We start from the raw sequence: 26,651 nt of genomic DNA on the forward strand, positions 1-26,651 counted from the left end.
AAGTCGAATGCGCGATCTAAACATAGAGTAACATCAGTTACTCCCGACCCAGTCTCGAGTTGCCTGTGGCAGTTTGGGATATTATAGAGACTATAATTGCTTGATAATAATACTGCTGATTAAGTGTTGGCTCAGCGGGAGTTCATACCGTTTATATCGCCTTACTCACGGGCGCTACAGCTTAAGACCAGTGGGGATTGAACTAACGACCTCATAAGGGGTACCAAGTGTTCTTACCACTACACCACGCTGCCGGTATAAACAATTAACTGCAAATACAAACAATTAACTGTCCGAAAATTCTATCAAAAACTTTCGGATTGGGTGGACTAAGACCGCTACAAAGGTTATATGGGAAATCCAGTTTTAACTTTTAAATTAACCGAACTGGGATAAAAAAGTTTTGAATGAACTTTGAGTAATATCTTACACGAATTAGTTTTCTATTTCTAACATCACTAAATTGTAACCAAAATTACACGTTTGACAACCGATACCTTTGCTTAAAAGAGCTATTTAACCAAGCAGAGACAATTTAACAAGTTGGTCAACAATTCAACTTTCTTTTAAAGGAAATGGCATGGGACGAACTTTAATAACGCAACATTGTATTAACACTAGTGACTCCCTTTCAACAAATCAATATCCTAAACGAATGGAGGAATATTATCGATAAATTAACTTAGTATGTGTGCCCCCTTTATACCTAACCTTTATATAAATATAAGCACATATTAGGAATAAACCAGATGTAATTGCAATACAAATGATATACCAATGTGCTACTAGTTATTCAAGTTTAACCAAAATTAAATTTTAAAAAATACAAATTTTTAGCTATACAAATCGTGTTAAAAGTGTCATTTAAATCTTACCTCAGAGAAACGATATACATACCTATATAAAAACTATAACTTTAGGTTATCACATAATCAATTTATTAAGAAAATATATGTTTAATCAATTAGCATCAACTAATTAAAACACAAGCATATAGCATTTTAAATCAGCTGATATATATGGACAAAAATGGCATTTTTTCACTTCACAAAATGGCGTTTTTACTCTTTAGCATACTACAGTAAAAAATGTTACCAATTTTTACTAAAAACTTACTAAATGCCTAATATATTTTGCAAATAAAATTCACCAAATTTTGGTAAATTTACAAATAAATTTAAATACGATTTAGTATTTCTTTTATGGAAATAAACGTAAAGCAAAAAAAGCTATTAAACATTAAAACTGACTTATAAGAATAAATTTCCCCTATTTCGAAATTCTTAAAGATAAATATTTTTTGTATATCGGCATGGGTAAGTCGACTTCACGACCTAAACATAAAGTAACAACCGTTACCCCAACCCTGTTTTAAGTTGCCTTTGGCAGTTTTGGAAAATACATTATAATCGCTCAAGGTTCTGACTAAGTGCTGGCTTAGCAGGAGTTCATATCCTTTATATCGACTTACTCAACAACGCTACAGCATGGCAGCAGTGGAAATTAAACCCAGAACTTTATAAAGTGTAGGAAGTGTTCTAATACTATATTGATACTATATTAAACCCAATTCCTTTGACTTTTTTGCAAAACTTTCCTTTACGCGTTTTTAAGTTTAATTTAAACATTAAAAAAATAAATTCATTAAATGTTTTAAATAATTTAAGTATTTTAAATTTAATTTTTTGGCTTTAACTAGTTAATAATTATAAAATTTTGTGTTTTTAAAATTTTCTTAAGGTGTTTTATTTTATTTTTTAACAATGACATCATAAAGAAAAAATAAATTCATGATATTTAGCACTTGTCAACTATTACATCATTTTTTAAATAAAAATTTATCTTAAGACCCTAAACAAAATACGTCAGAGTACAAAAGGCAAAGCACTTTAAACACAAAACTTAAACCATGCAGAACCGGTAATAAGATTACTGGCTTTAACACAAGACCTTCGTGCAACAGGGTTTTGACAAAGTTTAATAAATATTCCTATTTCAAGCGTTACTTAAAACCACATCCATTACTTGCTTGTTTGAATACAAAGAACGACGGAAACTTGTTTTTTGGCTGACTGCATAAAAAACATTACCTCATTTTTAGCTGAACTGACAACAATAGTTCTTTTAGTTACCTAGAACAATATCACCTTATTTTACTTTAGAATGACGCAATACTTCCTAAATAATCTTCTTCAAAAGCTTTGTTCTTTCTGCGTATAAATACAGGTGTCCTTGCATCTTTAACGACGAAGTACAAGAGAAGAGTGTACAACGAACAATACGATATAGAATAGGGGAGTGCCCACCCAAAAAAATTGAGTGTGTTGTTTGTTATTTTGGTAAAAAAGCAAAGTTATATTAAAGTAGAAGTACGAGTTCAAATATTATAAAAAGTTAAAATATCGTCTTGTGCATATGACGAAGCAATCGTAGTAATATGGTTAATTTACAAAAGCATTTTGTGGTTTTATTTTTTAAACAGTGGGGCTCAGGGTCATTTAGCTTTTATATGAACGTATATTTTGTTGTAAGAATATATTTATTAATTTTGATTGTGTAGTTAATCTGGAACCTTAGTTTAAAACTTTTATATTTAAAAATGGGTTTTGTCGTCACTCCAGCAGACTATGAATCACAATCCTATTACACTGCGTTCCAAATTTGAGTTAAAAGTTTAAGGCAAAATTGTTGTGGTTTACAAATACAGTGTTTTACTCTAACAGTAAACTTGTCATCAGTAAACCAAAAAGCGTTAGGTTTTTAACTGTATGAATATATCTAAAAGCGAAACTAGACCATTTTACTTTTTCTTACAAACAGCCATTAAGACTAGCAGTCAGATCGTTTAAGTTACTGCTGCCATCGATTTATTAAACTTGTAGATGTACCTACATAACAAAAACTATTATTATAACATAATTTTTGTTTATTTAACGCTTTGGTTTGCCTTTTTTTTAATATATATATATATATATTTTTTAGGTTTTATATTCTTTATTGGGTAGGGGTATGATATTGTGACGTGTTTGAGCTATCCGTGAACGCCGGACTTAAGGGCGAATAGTGTGACGTTGGTGCGGCTTGAACCCGAAACCTTTCGGTTTGTAGTCCGACGCCATGACCGGTTCGCCACACTACCGGACTTCTTATAAAAATATTGCTTAGCCTAACAGAATCGCTCAGCCTATGCGCCCACTAGCTTGAGATTTTATTAGTTGGGTTGTCTTACATTATGCTCAGGTTTGTTTTCGCGAACAATAAGTACAAGTTATACTAAAATAAACTTTTATTAAAATATAAATTTATTAAAATTATTAAAAACTTTTAAGCGCAAGAGAAAAATCTGCCAAACCGTATTTTAAAACAGCGTTTCTACAATTTTTACGTCATAATCTACTAGAGTCTTTTGCGTATTTTTTAAAACTTGAATAACAGACGATATGTAAAGAATTAAAATATAATATTTAGTGCCTTTTTTAGCTAATCATAATCCGTGTTTTCATTTAAAAATGTCAGCCAGACAGAGAAACTAAGCTCAATTTTTAACTTAAAATTGTTTTCGCTTTTAAAGTGCATATTTTGTCCGCGCAGAATGATCGGTTATAAGAAAATTTTAAGTATATAAATACATTTAAGTTATTTTAGAGTGAGCCTCTTACTTTGAATTATAAAGATTGAATCAAATATTAAGTTTTTGTATGTTGATTGTGGAGTTTACATTTTGTTTATTAATGCTTAACTTTTATTTTTATTTTTTTGTATACATCTTTATCCTCGATGTGGGAAGGTTGACTGCATGACCTTAACATAAAGTAACATCAGTTACCCCTACCCAGTCTCGAGTTGACTTTGGCAGTTTGAGATATTATAGATTATAATTGTCCGATAATTAAGTTACTGATTAAGTGCTGGCTCAGCAGAAGTTTATACCGTTTATAGCGCCTTATTCAAGGACGCTACAGTATAAGTTCACCTGGGATTGAACTCAGGACCTCATGTAGCGTAGAAAGTGTTCTTACCACGACATCTTGCTGCCAGCGATTGTTCAAGTGATTAAATTTTCTTTAACTTTAGGCTGTAGTTATTGTAAATGTTGATTATAGTTTTTTACTTTTTATGACTTTATTTTGCAGATATTGCTTAAACAAAAAACATGTTTTGGGTTAAGTTATTGGTGTTAGTGTTTTTGTTTGTACGCGGACAAAACGTCAGACAAGTTGTTTTAACTTGTGGCAACGATGACGACACAAGAGAACGCGGAGAACCCGGGGCTCCCGGAAAGAGGGGACCGATCGGACCCCCCGGATTCAACGGAACTTCTGGATTTCCCGGTGTTGATGGTGTCAGGGGTCTTCCCGGAGCGAAGGGGGAGCCGGGAAACTGTGATGAATGTCAGAGTTTGCTGCTTGAGTTGAAAAATAAACTCACTGAGCTCGAAAATCGATTTAATAAAACCCAAACAGTAAAAAGTAAGTTAACACAAGTAACCCTTTATTAATTTGCATATTTACCCAAGTTTTTGGTTTTTAGTAATGCCTACCATGGACTGTAATGGTTTACCGAACAATGCAGAAAGCGGGGTATACGACATAATCATAAACAATAAGATAACACCAGTTTATTGTGATCAAACCACAGACGATGATTTTTGGATAGTAAATATTAATTAATTTTTGTAATTAATATTTTTAATTTATTAAAAATAATTAAATTACCATTTTGATTTTAAGGTCATTCAAAGACGTTTCGATGGGTCTCAAGACTTTTACTTGGATTGGGATAACTACGTGAATGGTTTTGGAAACATATCAGGCGAATATTGGCTTGGTAAGTCCTTGAAATCTAATTCTTTAACTTTTTTATTTGTGTAAAAGTTGTCTGCTGCATTTAATATCATAGGACTTTTATATATAGGTTTAAATAACCTTTACCAGTTGACAAAATCACGAAATTTTGAATTACGAGTTGATTTAAACTCCTGGAACGACGAAAAAATCTTTGCAAGATACAGGTAAAAAAATATAATTTAAATAATAAAGTTTTATTATATAAACAACTTTGTATTTTAGCAACTTTAAAGTTGGAAATCCTGAAAGTTTCTATCGATTGACTGTGGAAGGATATAGCGGTACTGCAGGTTTGTAAAATATAATTATGTTACTGGCAGTGTTTTAGTTGAAAAGTTAAACATAAATATGTTTTATGTGGTTAATTGGACTGACTACCAAACAAAAAACAATTATTTAAAATCTTTAGCTCACAAATACCGCTTTAAATATGATTACAAAAAGCGCATGTTAAAGACGCGTTTTTTATCGTAAAATTTATATTTAAAAATATTTATTTTTCTTATAATTAATAGTTAAAAAATACTCTGATTTTTAATCCAAATCGGTCTTTTTTAAAAGATCAGCATAAAAGGTGTTAGTAAAAATTATAATAGCTTCCCTTTCAATATAACTTTATCTCTAGACACGTGATCGATCTATGCGAGGTTTTGTGGCAGTTTATAAAATCAATCGCATTTCTAAACTATGGTAAAATATAGATAATTAGATATAGTGCATCTTATATGCTTTAATTTGTACAATTTACCACGATTTAAATGCACCAGCAATATTTATATGGGTCTAATTGTTTAAATTATAATCCTGAGTTTATAATTTGTTTTTGGAGCGTTGGATAAGTGTTATCTAAAAAATTTGAGTACAACAATATAATAAATTATGACGTCACAATAGTTTATTATTTTTTGCACAATCTTTATTATTAAAATATTATTTTGTATTAAAATTTTAATTTGTAAACAAACAATGGCTTAGGTTACGTAACAATAAGAATAAATCTTTATTTTTTAAGAATCTACTAATTTAAAATAAAAACGTAAATTTTAAAATAAAAATTAATTATTTAATATTATATAAATTAAAATGTTTTTTTTTATTTTTTTATAAGGCATTTAGTAAATTCGTAAAAAAAATAAAATTTAGTTTTTTTTTATGTCGAAAAGTTCTCAAAATTATTTAAGTAATTAAAACTTTTATATTTAAATAAATTGTTTAACTTTTATATTTATGCAGGAGATTCAATGAGTTATCATAATGGGATGTCGTTTACAACATTTGATCAAGATCATGATAGGAGGAGTAATGTTAACTGCGCTAACATCTGGCATGGTGCTTGGTGGTATAAATATTGTCATTACTCAAACTTAAACGGAGAATATCTTGTTGGAGGAGTTGAAAATGATCGTGGCATAACTTGGTTGCGTTGGAAAAATAATCGGTATTCGTTTAAAAAAGCTAAAATGATGATTAGGCCGTTGTAAAATATTCGTTAATTAAGAGAAATGCATATAATCCTAATTAAATAAAAATTAAAATATAAAATTGTTAAGCCCCCTTTTTTTATAGGTTTTAAGTAAAAACTAATCATTAATAACATATTTGTAAATAAAAGGACATTAATTAAAATAAAAACCTAATTGTAAAATATTTGTAATTAAAAATTGTGTGTATAATTAAAACTAATAAATGCTTATGTTTATTGAAATATGTTAATAGAATTCTGATCACATATTAAACGTCAATCAAATTTGTTTACATTTATTGTTAATTTAAATGTGATTATAATATGTAAATAGTTGCGCTAATTATTATTTTAACATTGCTTTACCATTAAAATAATTCTGTAAATAATTTGTGTTTATATAAAAATTGAATCAGAAAGTTTAAATATGACGTCACAATAATTTTATTTAAAATTTGTTTGTAATAATTGTAATTCACTAAAATCTTGTAAAACATCAAAATATTTAAATGTTTCAAACTATATCTGCTGAGTTACGACACAAAGACATATCATATATGACGTAATAAAAATACGTCATACAAGCATACTCCGAAAAAAAACACAAATTTTATTCATTAAAGTAATTATGTTAATGACGTCACGGGGTAGTGACTTGGTAATGACGACACACAGCTATGTCGAAGTACTGACGTCACATGTACAGTGACGTCAAAGTTGTGACGTCACATTAGGTAGTCTGGTACAACCATTTTAACTGGTTTTTGTATTTTAGTAAATTATTGTAAACTTGCCAAATTGTGTTGCTGCTTTTACCTATTTTAACTTGTAGATTATTTACTTAAACAAAGAGTAATAAGGTTTAAATACGGTGGTGATATATACCGGTCATGGCAGTGTAGCTGATTTAATAACTTTAAAATTGTCTTTGTGGTTAAGCAAGTTCAAAGTTCCCATGTTAAAATGGTTGCTAAATATAAACCGCGAATTCGATAAACAAGTTATAGCTAAAAGCAAGCGATATACTTAATAAAACAAAAATTCAATGACGCTTATTAACTTTAAATTTTAAAGTATATTCATTTTTAAATATTAATGTAAGATTATATGAATTTATTTAAAATAGGCTACACTATGTTTTTGCGAACCGAAAGGTTCCGGGTTCGAGCCGCAACAATACCACACTTTTGTCATTCAGCATAGTGTTAACTAATATCTTGAACACATCACAACAGCACACTCTTACAAAACACACAAGGTGATATGGAAAATATGGTTTTAACTTTTAAATTAACCAAACTGGAATAAAATAGTTTTAATACACTTTAAATATTATCTTACACGAATTAGTTATCTAATTCTAACATTACTAAATCGTAACCAAAATTACACGTTTGACAACCGACACCTTTGCTTAAAATAGTTTTGAATGATCTTTTTATATTAAAAATAAAGATATATAAAAATTCTTTATACAGTCTTCTTTTTATCTTTATACGCATTTCATTAACCAGGCTGACATGTACGATTTTCAACGCCGACCTGTTTCGTTTACCGACGTCGACCGTCACAGTTTAAACAGCACGTCATCGCTCACTACGCCGTCTAGCGGAAGTCACACAAGCGCCCAAGCGAAATTCTCGGGCAGCAAACTCGAGTTTGTCGGCGGGCAAGAAGAGCCTAACGTCATCGTTTTGACGCGCCATAATGACGTCACAGACCAGCCAAAATGGTTGCCGGACGAGCACGAGATACCGACGAGGCAAATGGGAAAAAACTTTTGTTCGGTCGCGCGTTTGCTCCAGCGCAGCGAAATCTTCCGTACATGGACGATGAACAAATGTAGCGTGACGTCACAATCAGATTAACTATGCGTCACTTTAATAACGACAAAAATGACGTCATATTGAAGATAATATTTGTGCTTAAATGTTTTAGGTTCATCAATTTTGTTAAACGCGGGGTAGTAACTTGATAATGACGTCACACGTACAGTTACGTTAAGGTGATGACGTCACACTAAGTAGTCTGGTACAACCATTTTAACTAGTTTTTGTTATTTAGTAAAATTTTGTAAACTTGCCAATTTGTGTTGCTGCTTTTTATTCAAATCCCAATAAAAATCAGCGAATTTATTTAACATTTTAATTTAATTTTTTTATTAAATCATTTCTGATGTTTTCTGAATGGTGAAGGTTATTTATAATATTTAAGGACATAGCCTGGGTTTTTATTTCCATAGCATTAACCGGCATGGTGTAGTGGTTTGAACACATGGCTTTAACTATGGGTCTTGTGTTTAATCCCTACTACTTACTTGCTGTAGTATCCCCAAGTAAGGAGCTATAGATGGCATATACTCCTGCTAAGCCAAAAAACAATTAACAGTTTAATTATCTGGCAAAATGGTTCAGGCCGTAAAATCGACTTTCCTACACCAGGGATAAAAAATACAAAAAATAAAAACAAAACAACATTTGAATTAGTTTCTTTAAAGTAAATCGGTGTTGTTGGTTAGTTGGTTATCAGTTAAAATTCAACTAATTGATTACCTTTTGAAATTTTAAAGCCTATTTTTAAATGTTCATGTCTAATTTAGTCCAGAAAAAAATTCTCTAAAAATTAAGTAACTTATTTTAAAAGTATTTAAATAAACAATAATAAAATTAACAGTTGTAAAAATGAATCACTGTTATAATTAAAAGGTAAACATATATTAAAAATAAACCAAATGTAATTGCAATACATATGATATACCAATGTACTATAGGTATTTAATATATTGCGCGATAGTCGCATGTAAAGTATAGCCCACACATAGGATATAGCAGAGAATTCGACAACTAGTCGCATTTAACCCGGATAACATTATATTGCCCACACTTACATATAGGAGATGATTCGACAGTTAGTCGTATTCTTCCCGGATATCAGAAACCCACACATACCAAATAGCAGGTAGTTTATTGATTGAAAACCGAGGAATATGTGTGACTAAAACCGTTTACAAACAGTAAAAAAGTTAAGCATATAAAATTACATACCAAAATTATTTAATTCATTTGCTTTTTTAGGTTTCCTTGGATTTTGATTTAGTTTAATGACAATAACAGAATAATTAAATACTTTAAATTAATAAAGATGATCGACTTGTTTAAGAAGAGGGTTATTTTAGAAAAAAGTCAATGTCTATTCCAGTTTTTAAATGTGAATTTGTAATACCTAGTATTAGGCATTTAATTTTTTAAGCTTTAAAATTTACATTTATCGCATTTTTTATTTTTGCGGCAAAAATCCATGCGATTACTACTGCTTTCTTGAAATAAAAAATAATGTTAACCAGTATATTAGCATAACTATGCACCCTGAGTTTTGCCTTCTTCTAAACAACATAATCATATTGGGTATTAATGTTTAACGGTTGTTAATATATTTAAAATATTGTTAGCAGTTTTGTTTATTTTTATCGACTAAATTTTCTTTTGTTTAGAAGGGATTACCAAAACAAAAATATGTTTTTTGTTAAACTTTGGTGTTTAGCGTTTTTGTTTGCACAAGTTGAAAACTTTAGTCAAGTTGTTTTAACTTGTGGCAAAAATGACAATACGATGGAACGAGAAAAATCGGGGGATGGAGTGAGGGGACCGATTGGACCCCCTGGTGCTGATGGTGCTCCCGGTGCTGACGGTGCTCCCGGTGTTGACGGTGCTGCAGGTGATAATGGTGTTCCAGGTGTTAACGGTGCTCCAGGTGTTAGTGGGGCTCCCGGTGTTGATGGGGCTCCCGGTGCTGTTGGACCTCCCGGTGCTAACGGTTCTGCTGGTGCCGATGGTGGTCCCGGTGCTGTTGGAGCTCCCGGTGGTGACGGTTCTGCTGGTGCCGATGGTGCTCCCGGTGCTGTTGGAGCTCCCGGTGCTGTTGGAGCTCCCGGTGCTGTTGGAGCTCCCGGTGCTGATGGAGCTCCCGGTGCCGATGGAACTAATGGTACTAACGGAGCCAGGGGTCTTCCTGGAGCAAAGGGGGAGCCGGGAAACTGCGATGAATGCCGAGATCTGTTGCTTGGGATTGAAAAAAGAATCTCTGAGCTCGAAAATCGAATAAATAAAACCGAAGAAGTTAAAGGTAAGTGAAAACTAGACATTTTTCAATTATTTGCTCATAAACACGCTTTTACATTATTTGCTCGAAAAAGTAAGGGATAACCCAATTTTTTTTTTGTTATTCGCATGTTTATCAAAGTTTTTGTTTTCAGGATTGTCAATAATAGACTGCAAAGGTTTACCAAGCAATGCAGAAAGCGATGTTTACGACACAATCATAAACAATAAAACAACTTCAGTTTATTGTGACCAAACTACAGACGGTGGCGGATGGACGGTAATTATTATTAATTTCTGTAATTGGCATTTTCTTTAAGATAAATAATTATATAAAGTTAGTTAAAATATTGATTTTAAGGTCATTCAAAGACGTTTCGATGGGTCTCAAGACTTTTACTTGGATTGGGATAGCTACGTGAATGGATTTGGAAACAAATCGGGCGAATATTGGCTTGGTAAGTCGTTGGTAACTGATGTGAGACTATTATTCTTTATTAGTGTTGCGAACTAACTGCAAATTTAATTGAAAGATAATTTATTGTTGAAAGAATTTAACATTTTTTTGTAATTTAGTTGATTGTGATGTTAAAAAACTTAAAGCAATCTTATATATAATAAAGCTTATATATACAGGTTTGAACAACCTTTACCAGTTGACAAAATCACGAAGATTTGAACTCAGAATAGATCTTGCCCTTTGGAATGAAACTCAAATCTTTGCTACATACAGGTTAGAAATATTTCACTTAAGTTTTTTTGTAGAGTTTTATTATATTATTTAAACTTTTGTATTTTAGCAATTTCTTAGTTGGAAATCCTGACAGTTTCTATCCATTGACTGTGGGAGGATATAAGGGAACTGCAGGTTTGTTAAATACAAACATGGAACAACTATTTAAAATTATTAGCGCACAAATATCGCTTGAAATATAATTACAATAAGCGCATGTTGAAGACGCTAAACATCAAGGTTTTGTGATAGTTTATAAAATCAATCGCATTTCTAAAATATAGATAATTAGATATAGTGCATTTTATATGCTTTAATTTGTACAATTTACCACGATTTAAATGCACCAGCAGTATTTATATGGGTTTAATTGTTTAAATTATAATACTGAGTTTATAATTTGTTTTAGGAGCGTTAGATAAGTGTTATTTCGAAAAGTTCGAGTACAACAATATAATAAATTATGACGTCACAATAGTTTATTATTTTTTGCACAATCTTTATTATTAAAATATTATTTCGTATTAAAATTTTAATTTGTAAACAAACAATGGCTTAGGTTACGTAACAATAAAAATAAATCTTTATTTTTTAAAAATCTACTAATTGAAAAAAAAAATTAATTATTTAATATTATATAAATTAAAATGTTTTTTTATTTATTATTGAGCATTTAGTAAATTCATAGAAAAACTAATTTTTTTTATGTCGAAAAGTTCTCAAAATTATTTAAGTGATTTAAACTTTTTATATTTAAATAAATTTAACTTTTATATTTATGCAGGAGATTCGATGAGTTATATGAATGGGGTGCCGTTTTCAACATTTGATCAAGATCATGATACGTCTAGTGGTAACTGCGCTAACCTACGTCATGGTGCTTGGTGGTATAACTATTGTGCTTACTCAAACTTAAACGGGGAATATCTTGTTGGGGGAGTTGAAAGTGGTCGTGGCATATGGTGGTATACTTGGAAAAATAATCAGTATTCGTTTAAAAAAGCTAAAATGATGATTAGACCGTTGTAAAATATTCGTTAATTAAGGGAAATAATTTAAAACGCTTATTTGTAAATTAATTATTTCACTTATAAAAAACTGAAAACTTTTAAAAATAATTAAAAAATTTAAAGCTTTTCATATAATATAATTAAATTTTACGAATTACAAGAAAAATTGTGAAGACCCCTTTTCATATATTTTTATCTAAAACTAATTATTAATAACATATTTGTAAATAAAATGGCATTTTCTAGTTGTAAAAATATTTGTAAACTGTGTGTAAAATCCAAATATTTTTGTCATAAAGTTGTAGCTTATTGTGCACAAGCTAACCTTTTATTAACATTAAAAACAAAGAAATTTAACAGCTTAAAATTACGTGAGAATTATTTTTGTAATCTTTTATGATTTTGTTAAAACTTAATATTAACTTCTATTACGATATATATTTTTAATGTCTTTTAATCTTAGACTTGTTTTCGCTTTTTTCCAGATTTTGACTATTTTTTTAACCCTATACTATATAAGAGTCCTTTTTAGACTATCCCTAACCAAAATTAATAAAAAATCATACTAAAATTTAAAACCTTAATCCACTCTTGAAACCCAAAATCGCACACACCAGAGGCGTAAGGGGTCGGCAAGGGTGGCAAAACTTGTTAGGGATCCAGTAATTCGCTAAAAATTATCTAAGGGCATGTAAGGAACATATTATGTTCTTGGCTATTACTATTTAACATTGTATTATATTGTGCCGCTCGTATTTGCATGTGTGGATTGCTACTGTAATGCTATCTACTACAAAAAAACTTTAAAAAAATATTAAAAATAAAAAATATGGCACTGTATATTTTTTTCACTTATAAAAAATAATTAGTAGATTGTATTTTTTTGTGCTTGTATCATGTGTTTTTTGTTAAATTTTTTTGTTATCCCGAACTTTCCTTTAGCTGGAATGATGTTGCTTATTATGCATGAGCTAACCTTTTATCAACATTAAATTTAACAACTTAATTTTAGGTGGAAATTATTTTTGTAATCTTTCATGATTTTGTTAAAAATTAAGATCAACTTTGATATGTTGTTTAAATGTCTTTAAATCTTAGACTTGTTTTTAAAATCTGAAATTTTCTTTTAACATGTTGTTTTATTTTGTTCTATTCTTATTAGTAAGCTACTTTTGTGTTTTACAAAAAGAGTTATCCAATGTCTTACTAAAAAGTAGTTTTAATTTTGAAGGTCGGGATTTTAACGTTTTGTTTTTATCGTTAATGAATTTTGGAACTTTATTTTGGTAAGAAATTGCCGTATAATATAATTATACAGTGAATTTCCTGCGTGGTTATTTTAAGAAATCTTAACTGTCAGTCAGACAATACCAAGTTAACAATTTTGTTTGTAAATATCTTTATCCTCGATGTGGGAAGGTCGAATGCGCGATCTAAACATAGAGTAACATAATTTACTCTGACCCAGTCTCGAGTTGCCTTTTAGCAGTTTTGGATATTATATAGAATACAACTGCTCGATAATAATACTGCTGATTAAGTGCTGGCTCAGCGGGAGTTCATACCGTTTATATCGCCTTACTCACGGGCGCTACAGCTTAAGACCAGTGGGGATTGAACTAACGACCTCATAAGGGGTACCAAGTGTTCTTACCACTACACCACGCTGCCGGTATAAACAATTAACTGCAAATACAAACAATTAACTGTCCGAAAATTCTATCAAAAACTTTCGGATTGGGTCGACTAAGACCGCTACAAAGGTTATATGGGAAATCCAGTTTTAACTTTTAAATTAACCGAACTGGGATAAAAAAGTTTTGAATGAACTTTGAGTAATATCTTACACGAATTAGTTTTCTATTTCTAACATCACTAAATCGTAACCAAAATTACACGTTTGACAACCGATACCTTTGCTTAAAAGAGCTATTTAACCAAGCAGAGACAATTTAACAAGTTGGTCAACAATTCAACTTTCTTTTAAAGGAAATGGCATGGGACGAACTTTAATAACGCAACATTGTATTAACACTAGTGACTCCCTTTCAACAAATCAATATCCTAAACGAATGGAGGAATATTATCGATAAATTAACTTAGTATGTGTGCCCCCTTTATACCTAACCTTTATATAAATATAAGCACATATTAGGAATAAACCAGATGTAATTGCAATACAAATGATATACCAATGTGCTACTAGTTATCCAAGTTTAACCAAAATTAAATTTTAAAAAACACAAAATTTTTAGCTATACAAATCGTGTTAAAAGTGCCATTTAAATCTTACCTCAGAAAAACGATATACATACCTATATAAAAACTATAACTTTAGGTTATCACTTAATCAATTTATTAAGAGAATATATGTTTAATCAATTAGCATCAATATACTATTGCACAAAAATGTAATTTACATGAAGTATTAATATTTGTATAACTAATTAAAACACAAGCATATAGCATTTTAAATCAGCTGATATATATGGACATAGTGAAAAACGAATAAATTTAAAAATGGCATTTTTACACTTCACAAAATGGCGTTTTTACTCTTTAGCATACTATAGTAAAAAATGTTACCAATTTTTACTAAAAACTTACTAAATGCCTAATATATTTTGCAAATAAAATTCACCAAATTTTGGTAAATTTACAAATAAATTTAAATACGATTTAGTATTTCTTTTATGGAAATAAAAGTAAAGCAAAAAAAGCTATTAAACATTAAAACTGACTTATAAGAATAAATTTCCCCTATTTCGAAATTCTTAAAGATAAATATTTTTTGTATATCGGCATGGGTAAGTCGACTTCACGACCTAAACATAAAGTAACAACCGTTACCCCGACCCTGTTTTAAGTTGCCTTTGGCAGTTTTGGAAAATACATTATAATCGCTCAAGGTCCTGACTAAGTGCTCGCTTAGCAGGAGTTCATATCCTTTATATCGACTTACTCAAGAACGCTACAGCATGACAACATTGGAAATTAAACCCAGGACTTTATGTAGTGTAGGAAGTGTTCTAATACTATATTGATACTATATTGAACCCAATTCCTTTGACTTTTTTGCAAAACTTTCCTTTACGCGTTTTTAAGTTTAATTTAAACATTAAAAAAATAAATTCATTAAATGTTTTAAATAATTTAAGTATTTTAAATTTAATTTTTTGGCTTTAACTAGTTAATAATTATAAAATTTTGTGTTTTTAAAATTTTCTTAAGGTGTTTTATTTTATTTTTTAACAATGACATCATAAAGAAAAAATAAATTCATGATATTTAGCACTTGTCAACTATTACATCATTTTTTAAATAAAAATTTATCTTAAGACCCTAAACAAAATACGTCAGAGTACAAAAGGTAAAGCACTTTAAACACAAAACTTAAACCATGCAGAACCGGTAATAAGATTACTGGCTTTAACACAAGACCTTCGTGCAACGGGGTTTTGACAAAGTTCAATAAATATTCCTATTTCAAGCGTTACTTAAAACCACATCCATTACTTGCTTGTTTGAATACAAAGAACGACGGAAACTTGTTTTTTGGCTGACTGCATAAAAAACATTACCTCATTTTTAGCTGAACTGACAACAATAGTTCTTTTAGTTACCTAGAACAATATCACCTTATTTTACTTTAGAATGACGCAATACTTCCTAAATAATCTTCTTCAAAAGCTTTGTTTTTTCTGCGTATAAATACAGGTGTCCTTGCATCTTTAACGACGAAGTACAAGAGAAGAGTGTACAACGAACAATACGATATAGAATAGGGGAGTGCCCACCCAAAAAAATTGAGTGTGTTGTTTGTTATTTTGGTAAAAAAGCAAAGTTATATTAAAGTAGAAGTACGAGTTCAAATATTATAAAAAGTTAAAATATCGTCTTGTGCATATGACGAAGCAATCGTAGTAATATGGTTAATTTACAAAAGCATTTTGTGGTTTTATTTTTTAAACAGTGGGGCTCAGGGTCATTTAGCTTTTATATGAACGTATATTTTGTTGTAAGAATATATTTATTAATTTTGATTGTGTAGTTAATCTGGAACCTTAGTTTAAAACTTTTATATTTAAAAATGGGTTTTGTCGTCACTCCAGCAGACTATGAATCACAATCCTATTACACTGCGTTCCAAATTTGAGTTAAAAGTTTAAGGCAAAATTGTTGTGGTTTACAAATACAGTGTTTTACTCTAACAGTAAATTTGTCATCAGTAAACCAAAAAGCGTTAGGTTTTTAACTGTATGAATATATCTAAAAGCGAAACTAGACCATTTTACTTTTTCTTACAAACAGCCATTAAGACTAGCAGTCAGATCGTTTAAGTTACTGCTGTCAACGATTTATTAAACTTGTAGATGTACCTACATAACAAAAACTATTATTATAACATAATTTTTGTTTATTTAACGCTTTGGTTTGCCTTTTTTTTAATATATATATATATATATATTTTTTAGGTTTTATATTCTTTATTGGGTAGGGGTATGATATTGTGACGTGTTTGAGCTATCCGTGAACGCCGGACTTAAGGGCGAATAGTGTGACGTTGGTGCGGCTTGAACCCGAAACCTTTCGGTTTGTAGTCCGACGCCATGACCGGTTCGCCACACTACCGGACTTCTTATAAAAATATTGCTTAGCCTAACAGAATCGCTCAGCCTATGCGCCCACTAGCTTAAGATTTTATTGGTTTGGTTGTCTTACATTATGCTCAGGTTTGTTTTCGCGAACAATAAGTACAAGTTATACTAAAATAAACTTTTATTAAAATATAAATTTATTAAAATTATTAAAAACTTTTAAGCGCAAGAGAAAAATCTGCCAAACCGTATTTTAAAACAGCGTTTCTACAATTTTTACGTCATAATCTACTAGAGTCTTTTGCGTATTTTTTTAAAACTTGAATAACAGACGATATGTAAAGAATTAAAATATAATATTTAGTGCCTTTTTTAGCTAATCATAATCCGTGTTTTCATTTAAAAATGTCAGCCAGACAGAGAAACTAAGCTCAATTTTTAACTTAAAATTGTTTTCGCTTTTAAAGTGCATATTTTGTCCGCGCAGAATGATCGGTTATAAGAAAATTTTAAGTATATAAATACATTTAAGTTATTTTAGAGTGAGCCTCTTACTTTGAATTATAAAGATTGAATCAAATATTAAGTTTTTGTATGTTGATTGTGGAGTTTACATTTTGTTTATTAATGCTTAACTTTTATTTTTATTTTTTTGTATACATCTTTATCCTCGATGTGGGAAGGTTGACTGCATGACCTTAACATAAAGTAACATCAGTTACCCCTACCCAGTCTCGAGTTGACTTTGGCAGTTTGAGATATTATAGATTATAATTGTCCGATAATTAAGTTACTGATTAAGTGCTGGCTCAGCAGAAGTTTATACCGTTTATAGCGCCTTATTCAAGGACGCTACAGTATAAGTTCACCTGGGATTGAACTCAGGACCTCATGTAGCGTAGAAAGTGTTCTTACCACGACATCTTGCTGCCAGCGATTGTTCAAGTGATTAAATTTTCTTTAACTTTAGGCTGTAGTTATTGTAAATGTTGATTATAGTTTTTTACTTTTTATGACTTTATTTTGCAGATATTGCTTAAACAAAAAACATGTTTTGGGTTAAGTTATTGGTGTTAGTGTTTTTGTTTGTACGCGGACAAAACGTCAGACAAGTTGTTTTAACTTGTGGCAACGATGACTACACAAGAGAACGCGGAGAACCCGGGGCTCCCGGAAAGAGGGGACCGATCGGACCCCCCGGATTCAACGGAACTTCTGGATTTCCCGGTGTTGATGGTGTCAGGGGTCTTCCCGGAGCGAAGGGGGAGCCGGGAAACTGTGATGAATGTCAGAGTTTGCTGCTTGAGTTGAAAAATAAACTCACTGAGCTCGAAAATCGATTTAATAAAACCCAAACAGTAAAAAGTAAGTTAACACAAGTAACCCTTTATTAATTTGCATATTTACCCAAGTTTTTGGTTTTTAGTAATGCCTACCATGGACTGTAATGGTTTACCGAACAATGCAGAAAGCGGGGTATACGACATAATCATAAACAATAAGATAACACCAGTTTATTGTGATCAAACCACAGACGATGATTTTTGGATAGTAAATATTAATTAATTTTTGTAATTAATATTTTTAATTTATTAAAAATAATTAAATTACCATTTTGATTTTAAGGTCATTCAAAGACGTTTCGATGGGTCTCAAGACTTTTACTTGGATTGGGATAACTACGTGAATGGTTTTGGAAACATATCAGGCGAATATTGGCTTGGTAAGTCCTTGAAATCTAATTCTTTAACTTTTTTATTTGTGTAAAAGTTGTCTGCTGCATTTAATATCATAGGACTTTTATATATAGGTTTAAATAACCTTTACCAGTTGACAAAATCACGAAATTTTGAATTACGAGTTGATTTAAACTCCTGGAACGACGAAAAAATCTTTGCAAGATACAGGTAAAAAAATATAATTTAAATAATAAAGTTTTATTATATAAACAACTTTGTATTTTAGCAACTTTAAAGTTGGAAATCCTGAAAGTTTCTATCGATTGACTGTGAAAGGATATAGCGGTACTGCAGGTTTGTAAAATATAATTATGTTACTGGCAGTGTTTTAGTTGAAAAGTTAAACATAAATATGTTTTATGTGGTTAATTGGACTGACTACCAAACAAAAAACAATTATTTAAAATCTTTAGCTCACAAATACCGCTTTAAATATGATTACAAAAAGCGCATGTTAAAGACGCGTTTTTTATCGTAAAATTTATATTTAAAAATATTTATTTTTCTTATAATTAATAGTTAAAAAATACTCTGATTTTTAATCCAAATCGGTCTTTTTTAAAAGATCAGCATAAAAGGTGTTAGTAAAAATTATAATAGCTTCCCTTTCAATATAACTTTATCTCTAGACACGGGATCGATCTATGCGAGGTTTTGTGGCAGTTTATAAAATCAATCGCATTTCTAAACTATGGTAAAATATAGATAATTAGATATAGTGCATCTTATATGCTTTAATTTGTACAATTTACCACGATTTAAATGCACCAGCAATATTTATATGGGTCTAATTGTTTAAATTATAATCCTGAGTTTATAATTTGTTTTTGGAGCGTTGGATAAGTGTTATCTAAAAAATTTGAGTACAACAATATAATAAATTATGACGTCACAATAGTTTATTATTTTTTGCACAATCTTTATTATTAAAATATTATTTTGTATTAAAATTTTAATTTGTAAACAAACAACGGCTTAGGTTACGTAACAATAAGAATAAATCTTTATTTTTTAAGAATCTACTAATTTAAAATAAAAACGTAAATTTTAAAATAAAAATTAATTATTTAATATTATATAAATTAAAATGTTTTTTTTTATTTTTTTATAAGGCATTTAGTAAATTCGTAAAAAAATAAAATTTAGTTTTTTTTTATGTCGAAAAGTTCTCAAAATTATTTAAGTAATTAAAACTTTTATATTTAAATAAATTGTTTAACTTTTATATTTATGCAGGAGATTCAATGAGTTATCATAATGGGATGTCGTTTACAACATTTGATCAAGATCATGATAGGAGGCATAGTGGTAACTGCGCTAACAGCTATCATGGTGCTTGGTGGTACAACTATTGTGGTTACACAAACTTAAACGGAGAATATCTTGTTGGAGGAGTTGAAAATGATCGTGGCATAACTTGGTTGCGTTGGAAAAATAATCGGTATTCGTTTAAAAAAGCTAAAATGATGATTAGGCCGTTGTAAAATATTCGTTAATTAAGAGAAATAAATAAAAACGCTTATTTGTAAATTAATTATTTTCACTTATTAAAAACTAAAAACTTTAAAAAATATAATGTTTTGCATATAATCCTAATTAAATAAAAATTAAAATATAAAATTGTTAAGCCCCCTTTTCATAGGTTTTAAGTAAAAACAAATCATTAATAACATATTTGTAAATAAAAGGACATTAATTAAAATAAAAACCTAATTGTAAAATATTTGCAATTAAAAATTGTGTGTATAATTAAAAGTAATAAATACTTTTAAAATATGTTAATAGAATTCTGATCATATATTAAAGGTCAATCAAATTTGTTTACATTTATTGTTAACTTAAATGCGATTATAATGTGTAAATAGTTGTGCTAATTATTATTTTAACATTGCTTTACCATTAAAATAATTCTGTAAATAATTTGTGTTTATATAAAAATTGAATCAGAAGGTTTATATATGACGTCACATTACTTAGTTGTTCGTAACAAAGAAGAATTTAAATAGAACAATTAAATTTAAGTAAATTCTACTTAAAATTTGTTTGTATTAAATGTAAATTAATTTAATAAAACATCATAATAGTTTTGAAAGTTTTAAACTTTATATCTGATTTATATTAAGTAAATTATTTTAAACATTTGCAAATTTTAAGCTTATTTCTTATTTAAAAGAAGCTAATTGACCAATACATGAAATATTTACAAATTTTTAATCGAATAAATTTGTGTTTTAATATCATGCACTTTTATTAAACTTGTTTGCAAACTTATGACGTCATATATTAGAAATTAAAATGCCCCAAGCTAAACAAATTAAGCGTCAAAATTTAAACTTATTTTGCAAATTATAAATATCGTTTAAAATGTTATTTAGGCATTTTTATATATTCGCAGTCATATTTATATATTCGCAGTCATTTTTATATATTCGCAGTCATATTTATATATTCGCAGTAATCGCAGTAATTTATAAAAGCAATTTAATTTTAAGTTTCGACGACTTTAAGCAAATCATTTAAAAATCTCTAATATTGAAACTTTTCTAGTTATAAATATAAATATAGTAGAAATTAATTTATATTATAAAAGACAAATTAATTAAGTGAAGTTAGGTTAGTGTTACAACAATTTTCTCAGAATTTTGTTTAATCAGTTTTAATAACGCTGTGACCTTATTTAAAAAGAATCACATATTACATATATAACATAAAGATTAAGCTATAATATAAATAATACTCATTCAGTCCAAAACTAAATAGTCTAATCAAGTACTTTACTTAAATAAAAGGAAAAGGTTAACAACTTTGACTTTTTTTAAAGAACGATTTATATAAAAAAAAACATTTATTATATAAAACAAGCAGGTTTTAAATTGGTCACCCCGATCTAGAAGTAGAAAAAAGTTAAAAGTTTAAATTATCAGGTTCATTGTCGGAGTATATATTGTCGTCGCTAGGAGGGGCAGTAGGCATGGGTTGTCGCAATAAACCCATATTTGATTTGTTGGGTTTATTAAACCATATAAGGAAGGATTCCCTTATATCCCCAATAGCGATTGCAATTAACCACTTTTAGTTTGTGTTTAGGTAAAAGACCAAATCGTTTATTCGCTGAATTACTGTGTATGGGCCTTGCGATAGTTTAGATAACTTTTATTCCCCTTTTTCGTATAGGCTGATATAACCAAACACAATCGCCTTCGCTTATGGAAATCAGCTATGGTTTTACGATCGTAATGCCGTTTCATGCGATGCGTTGATATTTGCAATTTTTCGCGGGAAAAATTGTGGGCAGAATCCATTGCCATTTGCTTTGCGTATTCAATTGTTAAGTACCGGGTGCTTTTTGGTCTGCCAAATATAAAATCCATTCGCATAAGTTCCAAAAATTATAATTGCCGGCGTCCGTGCTTTCATGAATTGCAGTAGGATAAGCCATTAATAAATATAACTGGTGTTGGCCCCAGTCTTTTGATTAGGATCGACGTACATATGCAGCTGTGCGAATATAGTTTGGTTAAAGCGTTCAACCATTTACGTTTGAGTTTAATATAGGGTAGTCATAGGTGGGCACAGTTAACCGAGAATGTAACTTCGTAAAATGGTGATTCGTTACACAATACATTAACTTTGTTAATCTTGATTAATTAAATCGAATGTAACGGAAGTTATCGAAAACCGTTAACGGTAAAATTTAAATAAAACAAACAAAGAAACGAACTTTTTAAAAAAAAAAATAGTTTTTATCTTAGTTGTTATTTAAACTAAAACAAACGTTTTCAAAACTGAAAAAATGCCCAAATAACAGCGGCCAGACGGTAGTGGCATACATCGTTTAAAACTGAAACGATTAAACCCAATAAACGGCAAAATAAAACATATATACTTTTATATTACCATGGTAAACTTGTAAAAATATTAAATTAACTTAATTTAACGGAAGCACAATTTAACGAAAGTTAACAGGTCCGTAAACGATTTTTAAAGTTAACTTAAAAGTTAAATTTTAACGAAAAATTTAACTTCGTTATTTAACGATTAACACAATGACATTTTGGTGCCCACCTTTAGGGGTAGTCCTTGTTTTAACTACGCCAAACGATTATAAAATTATTTTCAAACAAAAATGCTTTGAAGTTGGAGCCTTAATCAGAAAATAGTTCGCAGATACGTCCAAGTCGTGTAAAAAGTTGCAAAGTTAAACCTTCGACCACAGTTCTTGCCTCCTGGTCAGGTATTGGATAAGCCTCTGGCCACTTAGAATAATAGTCCATAGCTACAAGTATGTAGCAATTTCCTTATGTTGTACAGAGCATTGAATCTAGCACGTCGATTGCAACTTTTTTTTCTCACTGGATATCTCACCGTGTGTAACTTTAATGAAAATTTTGATATTTTAATTGGATTTCTTCGGGAGGCACGGGCTTTGGACTAAAAATTAGCCCAAAGTCCAATAAAAAGCCTGGCTTTATTTTTGGACATGGAAACGGGCTAATTGTTTACAAGTTTTGCAAAATGTGCCTATATCTGTTTTAAATACTCTTTAACTAGCACTTAGTAGTCAAATGCCGGAGTATATTATGGCAACAAATTTGTAACTGCCTATAGCCGTTTGCCTTATAAAGTAAGTAGCGCTTAGAGGCACACTACAGCAATAACTCTTCTTGGATAAAAAACCACTTCGTTTACATGTATTTAACACGAATAACGGCACACAAATTTCATCCACGTTCAAGAATTAGTACCCAAAGTTTCTAAAAGAAACGAATAACGCGTGTGAATATACTAAAGTAGGATAACAATAACTACACAGGTATTAACTATAGTAAGGCACAAATTAAGCTTACCAACACAGTATGCTAACCACTCAAAATACTGGCAAATTCGGCAAAAACAGTGATACAACAACAGTATTGAACACTAGAAGAATAAAAAACCTAACGTTAGTCTATATGCATTAATAAGAGGTTATTTGGCATAAAAGTAAATCCATTAACAAAATTTACAAGTATCAATAAAAACATACCAGTTATTAAAAAAGGTGTTCAACTCTTAATGGGCAGTGTGACACAATAAGGTAAGCTGCTCACTCACTGCAATAGTAGGCAAGCATGTTAAAAATAAGAAATTACAGTCTACATCAAATAACACAAATAGCAGTTAACAATATAGCAATATTAAAATACCTAATATCCAGTCAGTAAGACCTAACAGAAAAACAGTGTCAACCAACAGTACTACCCAAGTGAACAATCACAGTTCTAAAAGTGTGTTATAAAAAACAGTAAAAAACACTGTTAAGATACTCCAAGACTATGTATGTTATTGGCAAGTTTTGCACGTGGTTAAAGATTAAGACATATTTTAAACATTTAAAAAACAGATTAGTAACTTATTTACACTAAAAGGAACAAAAAATAATTACCAGAAATTCCAATCAGTCAATGAAAGATCCGCCGTGATTAACAATTAACTATTATATCAGTAAAAACTAATTTACATAAAATTCTTCCAAATTGTAACGATTTACTTTGATAACAATCAGTTCTAATGACTGTTCTAGAAAGTTCTTTTACGACATGTGGTGCAATACATTGCATGAGAGTATTAACCGCAATACGATTCAAAATTAAGGATAAACATATTAGCGCGTATTTAACAATCTGTTTTACTGCCGAACCAGTAGTAAATTCTGCTCGACATATCAAAAGTTTTCTTTACGCCAAAATGTCCGGTAGAAGGCGTCTCATGCATTAATTTAATGATTACTTGGTGCATTTGATTTAATACAAGTAAAAGAAAATTTTAAGTATTTTAAGAGGTTTTTTGATATAGATAATATAGATAATTAGATATAGTGCATTTTATATGCTTTAATTTGTACAATTTACCACGATTTAAATGCACCAGCAGTATTTATATGGGTTTAATTGTTTAAATTATAATACTGAGTTTATAATTTGTTTTTGGCGCGTTGGATAAGTTTTATCTAAAAAGTTCGAGTACAACAATATAATAAATTATGACGTCACAATGGTTTATTATTCTTTGCACAATCTTTATTATTAAAATATTATTTTCGTATTAAAATTATAATTTGTAAACAAACAATGGCTTAGGTTACGTAACAATAAGAATAAATCTATATTTTTTAAGAATCTACTAATTTAAAATAAAAATTAATTATTTAATATTTTATAGTTTAAAATGTTTTTTTTTATTTATTATAAGGCAGTTAATAAATTTATAAAAAAAAAAAAATGTCGAAAAGTTTTCAAAATTATTTAAGTGATTAAAACTTTTTATATTTTAGTAAATTGTTTAACTTTTATATTTATGCAGGAGATTCGATGAGTTATCATAATGGGATGCCGTTTTCAACATTTGATCAAGATCATGATAGGTGGATTGGTAACTGCGCTAACAACTGGCATGGTGCTTGGTGGTATAACGCTTGTCATCGCACAAACTTAAACGGAGAATATCTTGTTGGGGGAGTTCAAAGTCATCGTGGCATAAATTGGTATCATTGGAAAAATAATTTTTATTCGTTTAAAAAATCTAAAATGATGATTAGGCCGTTGTAAAATATTCGTTAATTAAGGGAAATAATTAAAAACGCTTATTTGTAAATTAATTATTTTCACTTATTAAAAAATTTAATTAAAAAATATAAAGTTTTGCATATAATCCTAATTAAATATAAATTAAAATATAAAATTGTTATGCCCCCTTTTCATAGGTTTTAAGTAAAAACAAATCATTAATAACATATTTGTAAATGAAATGGCATTAAATAAAATAAAAACCTAATTGTAAAATATTTGTAATTAAAAATTGTGTGTATAATTAAAAGTAATAAATACTTTTAAAATATGTTAATAGAATTCTGATCATATATTAAACGTCAATCAAATTTGTTTACATTTATTGTTAATTTAAATGTGATGATAATGTGTAAATAGTTGTGCTAATTATTATTTTAACATTGCTTTACCATTAAAATAATTCTGTAAATAATCTGTGTTTATATAAAAATTAAATCAGAAAGTTTAAATATGACGTTACAATACTTAGTTATTTGTTTTAAACTATAAATCTGCTAACTGACGTCACAAAGACATATCCTATATGACGTAATAAAAATACGTCACACAAGCATACTCAGAAAAAAAACACAAATTTTTGTTGATAATTATGTAAATGACGTCACGGGTTGGTGACTTGGTAATGACGACACACAGCTATGTCGAGGTAGTGACGTCACATGTACAGTAACGTCAAGGTAATGACGTCACATTAAGTAGATTACAACTTAATCCACCTGACGAGAATATATTTTCGGATCGTATGGATTGATTGACGGATAGAAGGATCGAATGAGTCGGATGTGTTAATGGGTAATCTGAATAGGTGAGGGTTAGGGTTTAATTTATGAAACTTCTTTGTTTAATTAAATATCCGTCAAATATGCATTTAAATTATGTAATATCTATTTAATATATATTCGATTCAGTTAATAAAACTTGATCCATTAATCCGTTCGATCCGTCAAATATATATTTTCGTCAGGTAGATTAAGTCCGATTCCATTAAGTAGTCTGGTACAACCATTTTAACTGGTTTTTGTATTTTAGTAAATTTTTTTTTTTTAAATTACACGTTTGACAACTGACACCTATGCTCAAAAGAGCTAGATATAACCAAGCAGAGACAACTTAACATGCTGGTCGACGATTCAACTTTCTTTTAAAGTCAGTGGCATGGGGCGAACTTTAATAACGCAACATTGTATTAGGTGACCCCCCTTTTAACAAATCAATATCCTAAACGAATAGAGAAATATTATCAACAAACGACAAATAAACTTAGCATGTGGGCCCCCTTTTTACCTAACCTTAATATAAATATAAGCACATATTAGGAATAAACCAGATGTAATTGCAATACAAATGATATACCAATGTGCTACTAGTTATCCAAGTTTAACTTATTTTTTTAATCTAAAAAAGCACAAATTTTTAGCTATACAAATCGTGTTAAAAGTGCCATTTAAATCTTACCTTAGAGAAACGATATACATACCTATATAAAAACTATAACTTTAGGTTATCACTTAATCAATTTATTAAGAGAATATATGTTTAATCAATTAGCATCAATAT

The 26,651-nt window shown here is 29.6% G+C and overlaps 3 protein-coding genes across 3 annotated transcripts; all 3 read left to right on the forward strand.

Moving 5' to 3' along the window:
- Positions 1-4,140: 4,140 nt before the first annotated feature.
- LOC145743871 (microfibril-associated glycoprotein 4-like) lies at positions 4,141-6,644 on the forward strand. The gene is made up of 6 exons (XM_082561931.1): positions 4,141-4,469; positions 4,531-4,655; positions 4,731-4,827; positions 4,915-5,011; positions 5,070-5,137; positions 6,081-6,644. Exons 1-6 carry the CDS (start codon positions 4,154-4,156, stop codon positions 6,326-6,328), a joined length of 951 nt encoding a protein of 316 aa, XP_082418057.1. The 5' UTR covers positions 4,141-4,153; the 3' UTR covers positions 6,329-6,644.
- Positions 6,645-9,803: 3,159 nt separating this feature from the next.
- Positions 9,804-13,461, forward strand: LOC145743864 (uncharacterized). Its single transcript, XM_082561923.1, has 6 exons — positions 9,804-10,431; positions 10,562-10,686; positions 10,768-10,864; positions 11,043-11,139; positions 11,207-11,274; positions 11,924-13,461. Exons 1-6 carry the CDS (start codon positions 9,822-9,824, stop codon positions 12,166-12,168), a joined length of 1,242 nt encoding a protein of 413 aa, XP_082418049.1. The 5' UTR covers positions 9,804-9,821; the 3' UTR covers positions 12,169-13,461.
- A 4,319-nt stretch (positions 13,462-17,780) lies between these two features.
- LOC145743869 (angiopoietin-related protein 1-like) lies at positions 17,781-20,409 on the forward strand. Its single transcript, XM_082561929.1, has 6 exons — positions 17,781-18,112; positions 18,174-18,298; positions 18,374-18,470; positions 18,558-18,654; positions 18,713-18,780; positions 19,723-20,409. The coding sequence occupies exons 1-6, from the start codon at positions 17,797-17,799 to the stop codon at positions 19,968-19,970; spliced, it is 951 nt and encodes a 316-aa protein (XP_082418055.1). The 5' UTR covers positions 17,781-17,796; the 3' UTR covers positions 19,971-20,409.
- Positions 20,410-26,651: the final 6,242 nt, after the last annotated feature.

This window comes from Corella eumyota, chromosome 2 (assembly GCF_963082875.1).
Source record: "Corella eumyota chromosome 2, kaCorEumy4.1, whole genome shotgun sequence".
Classification (NCBI taxonomy): domain Eukaryota; kingdom Metazoa; phylum Chordata; class Ascidiacea; order Phlebobranchia; family Corellidae; genus Corella; species Corella eumyota.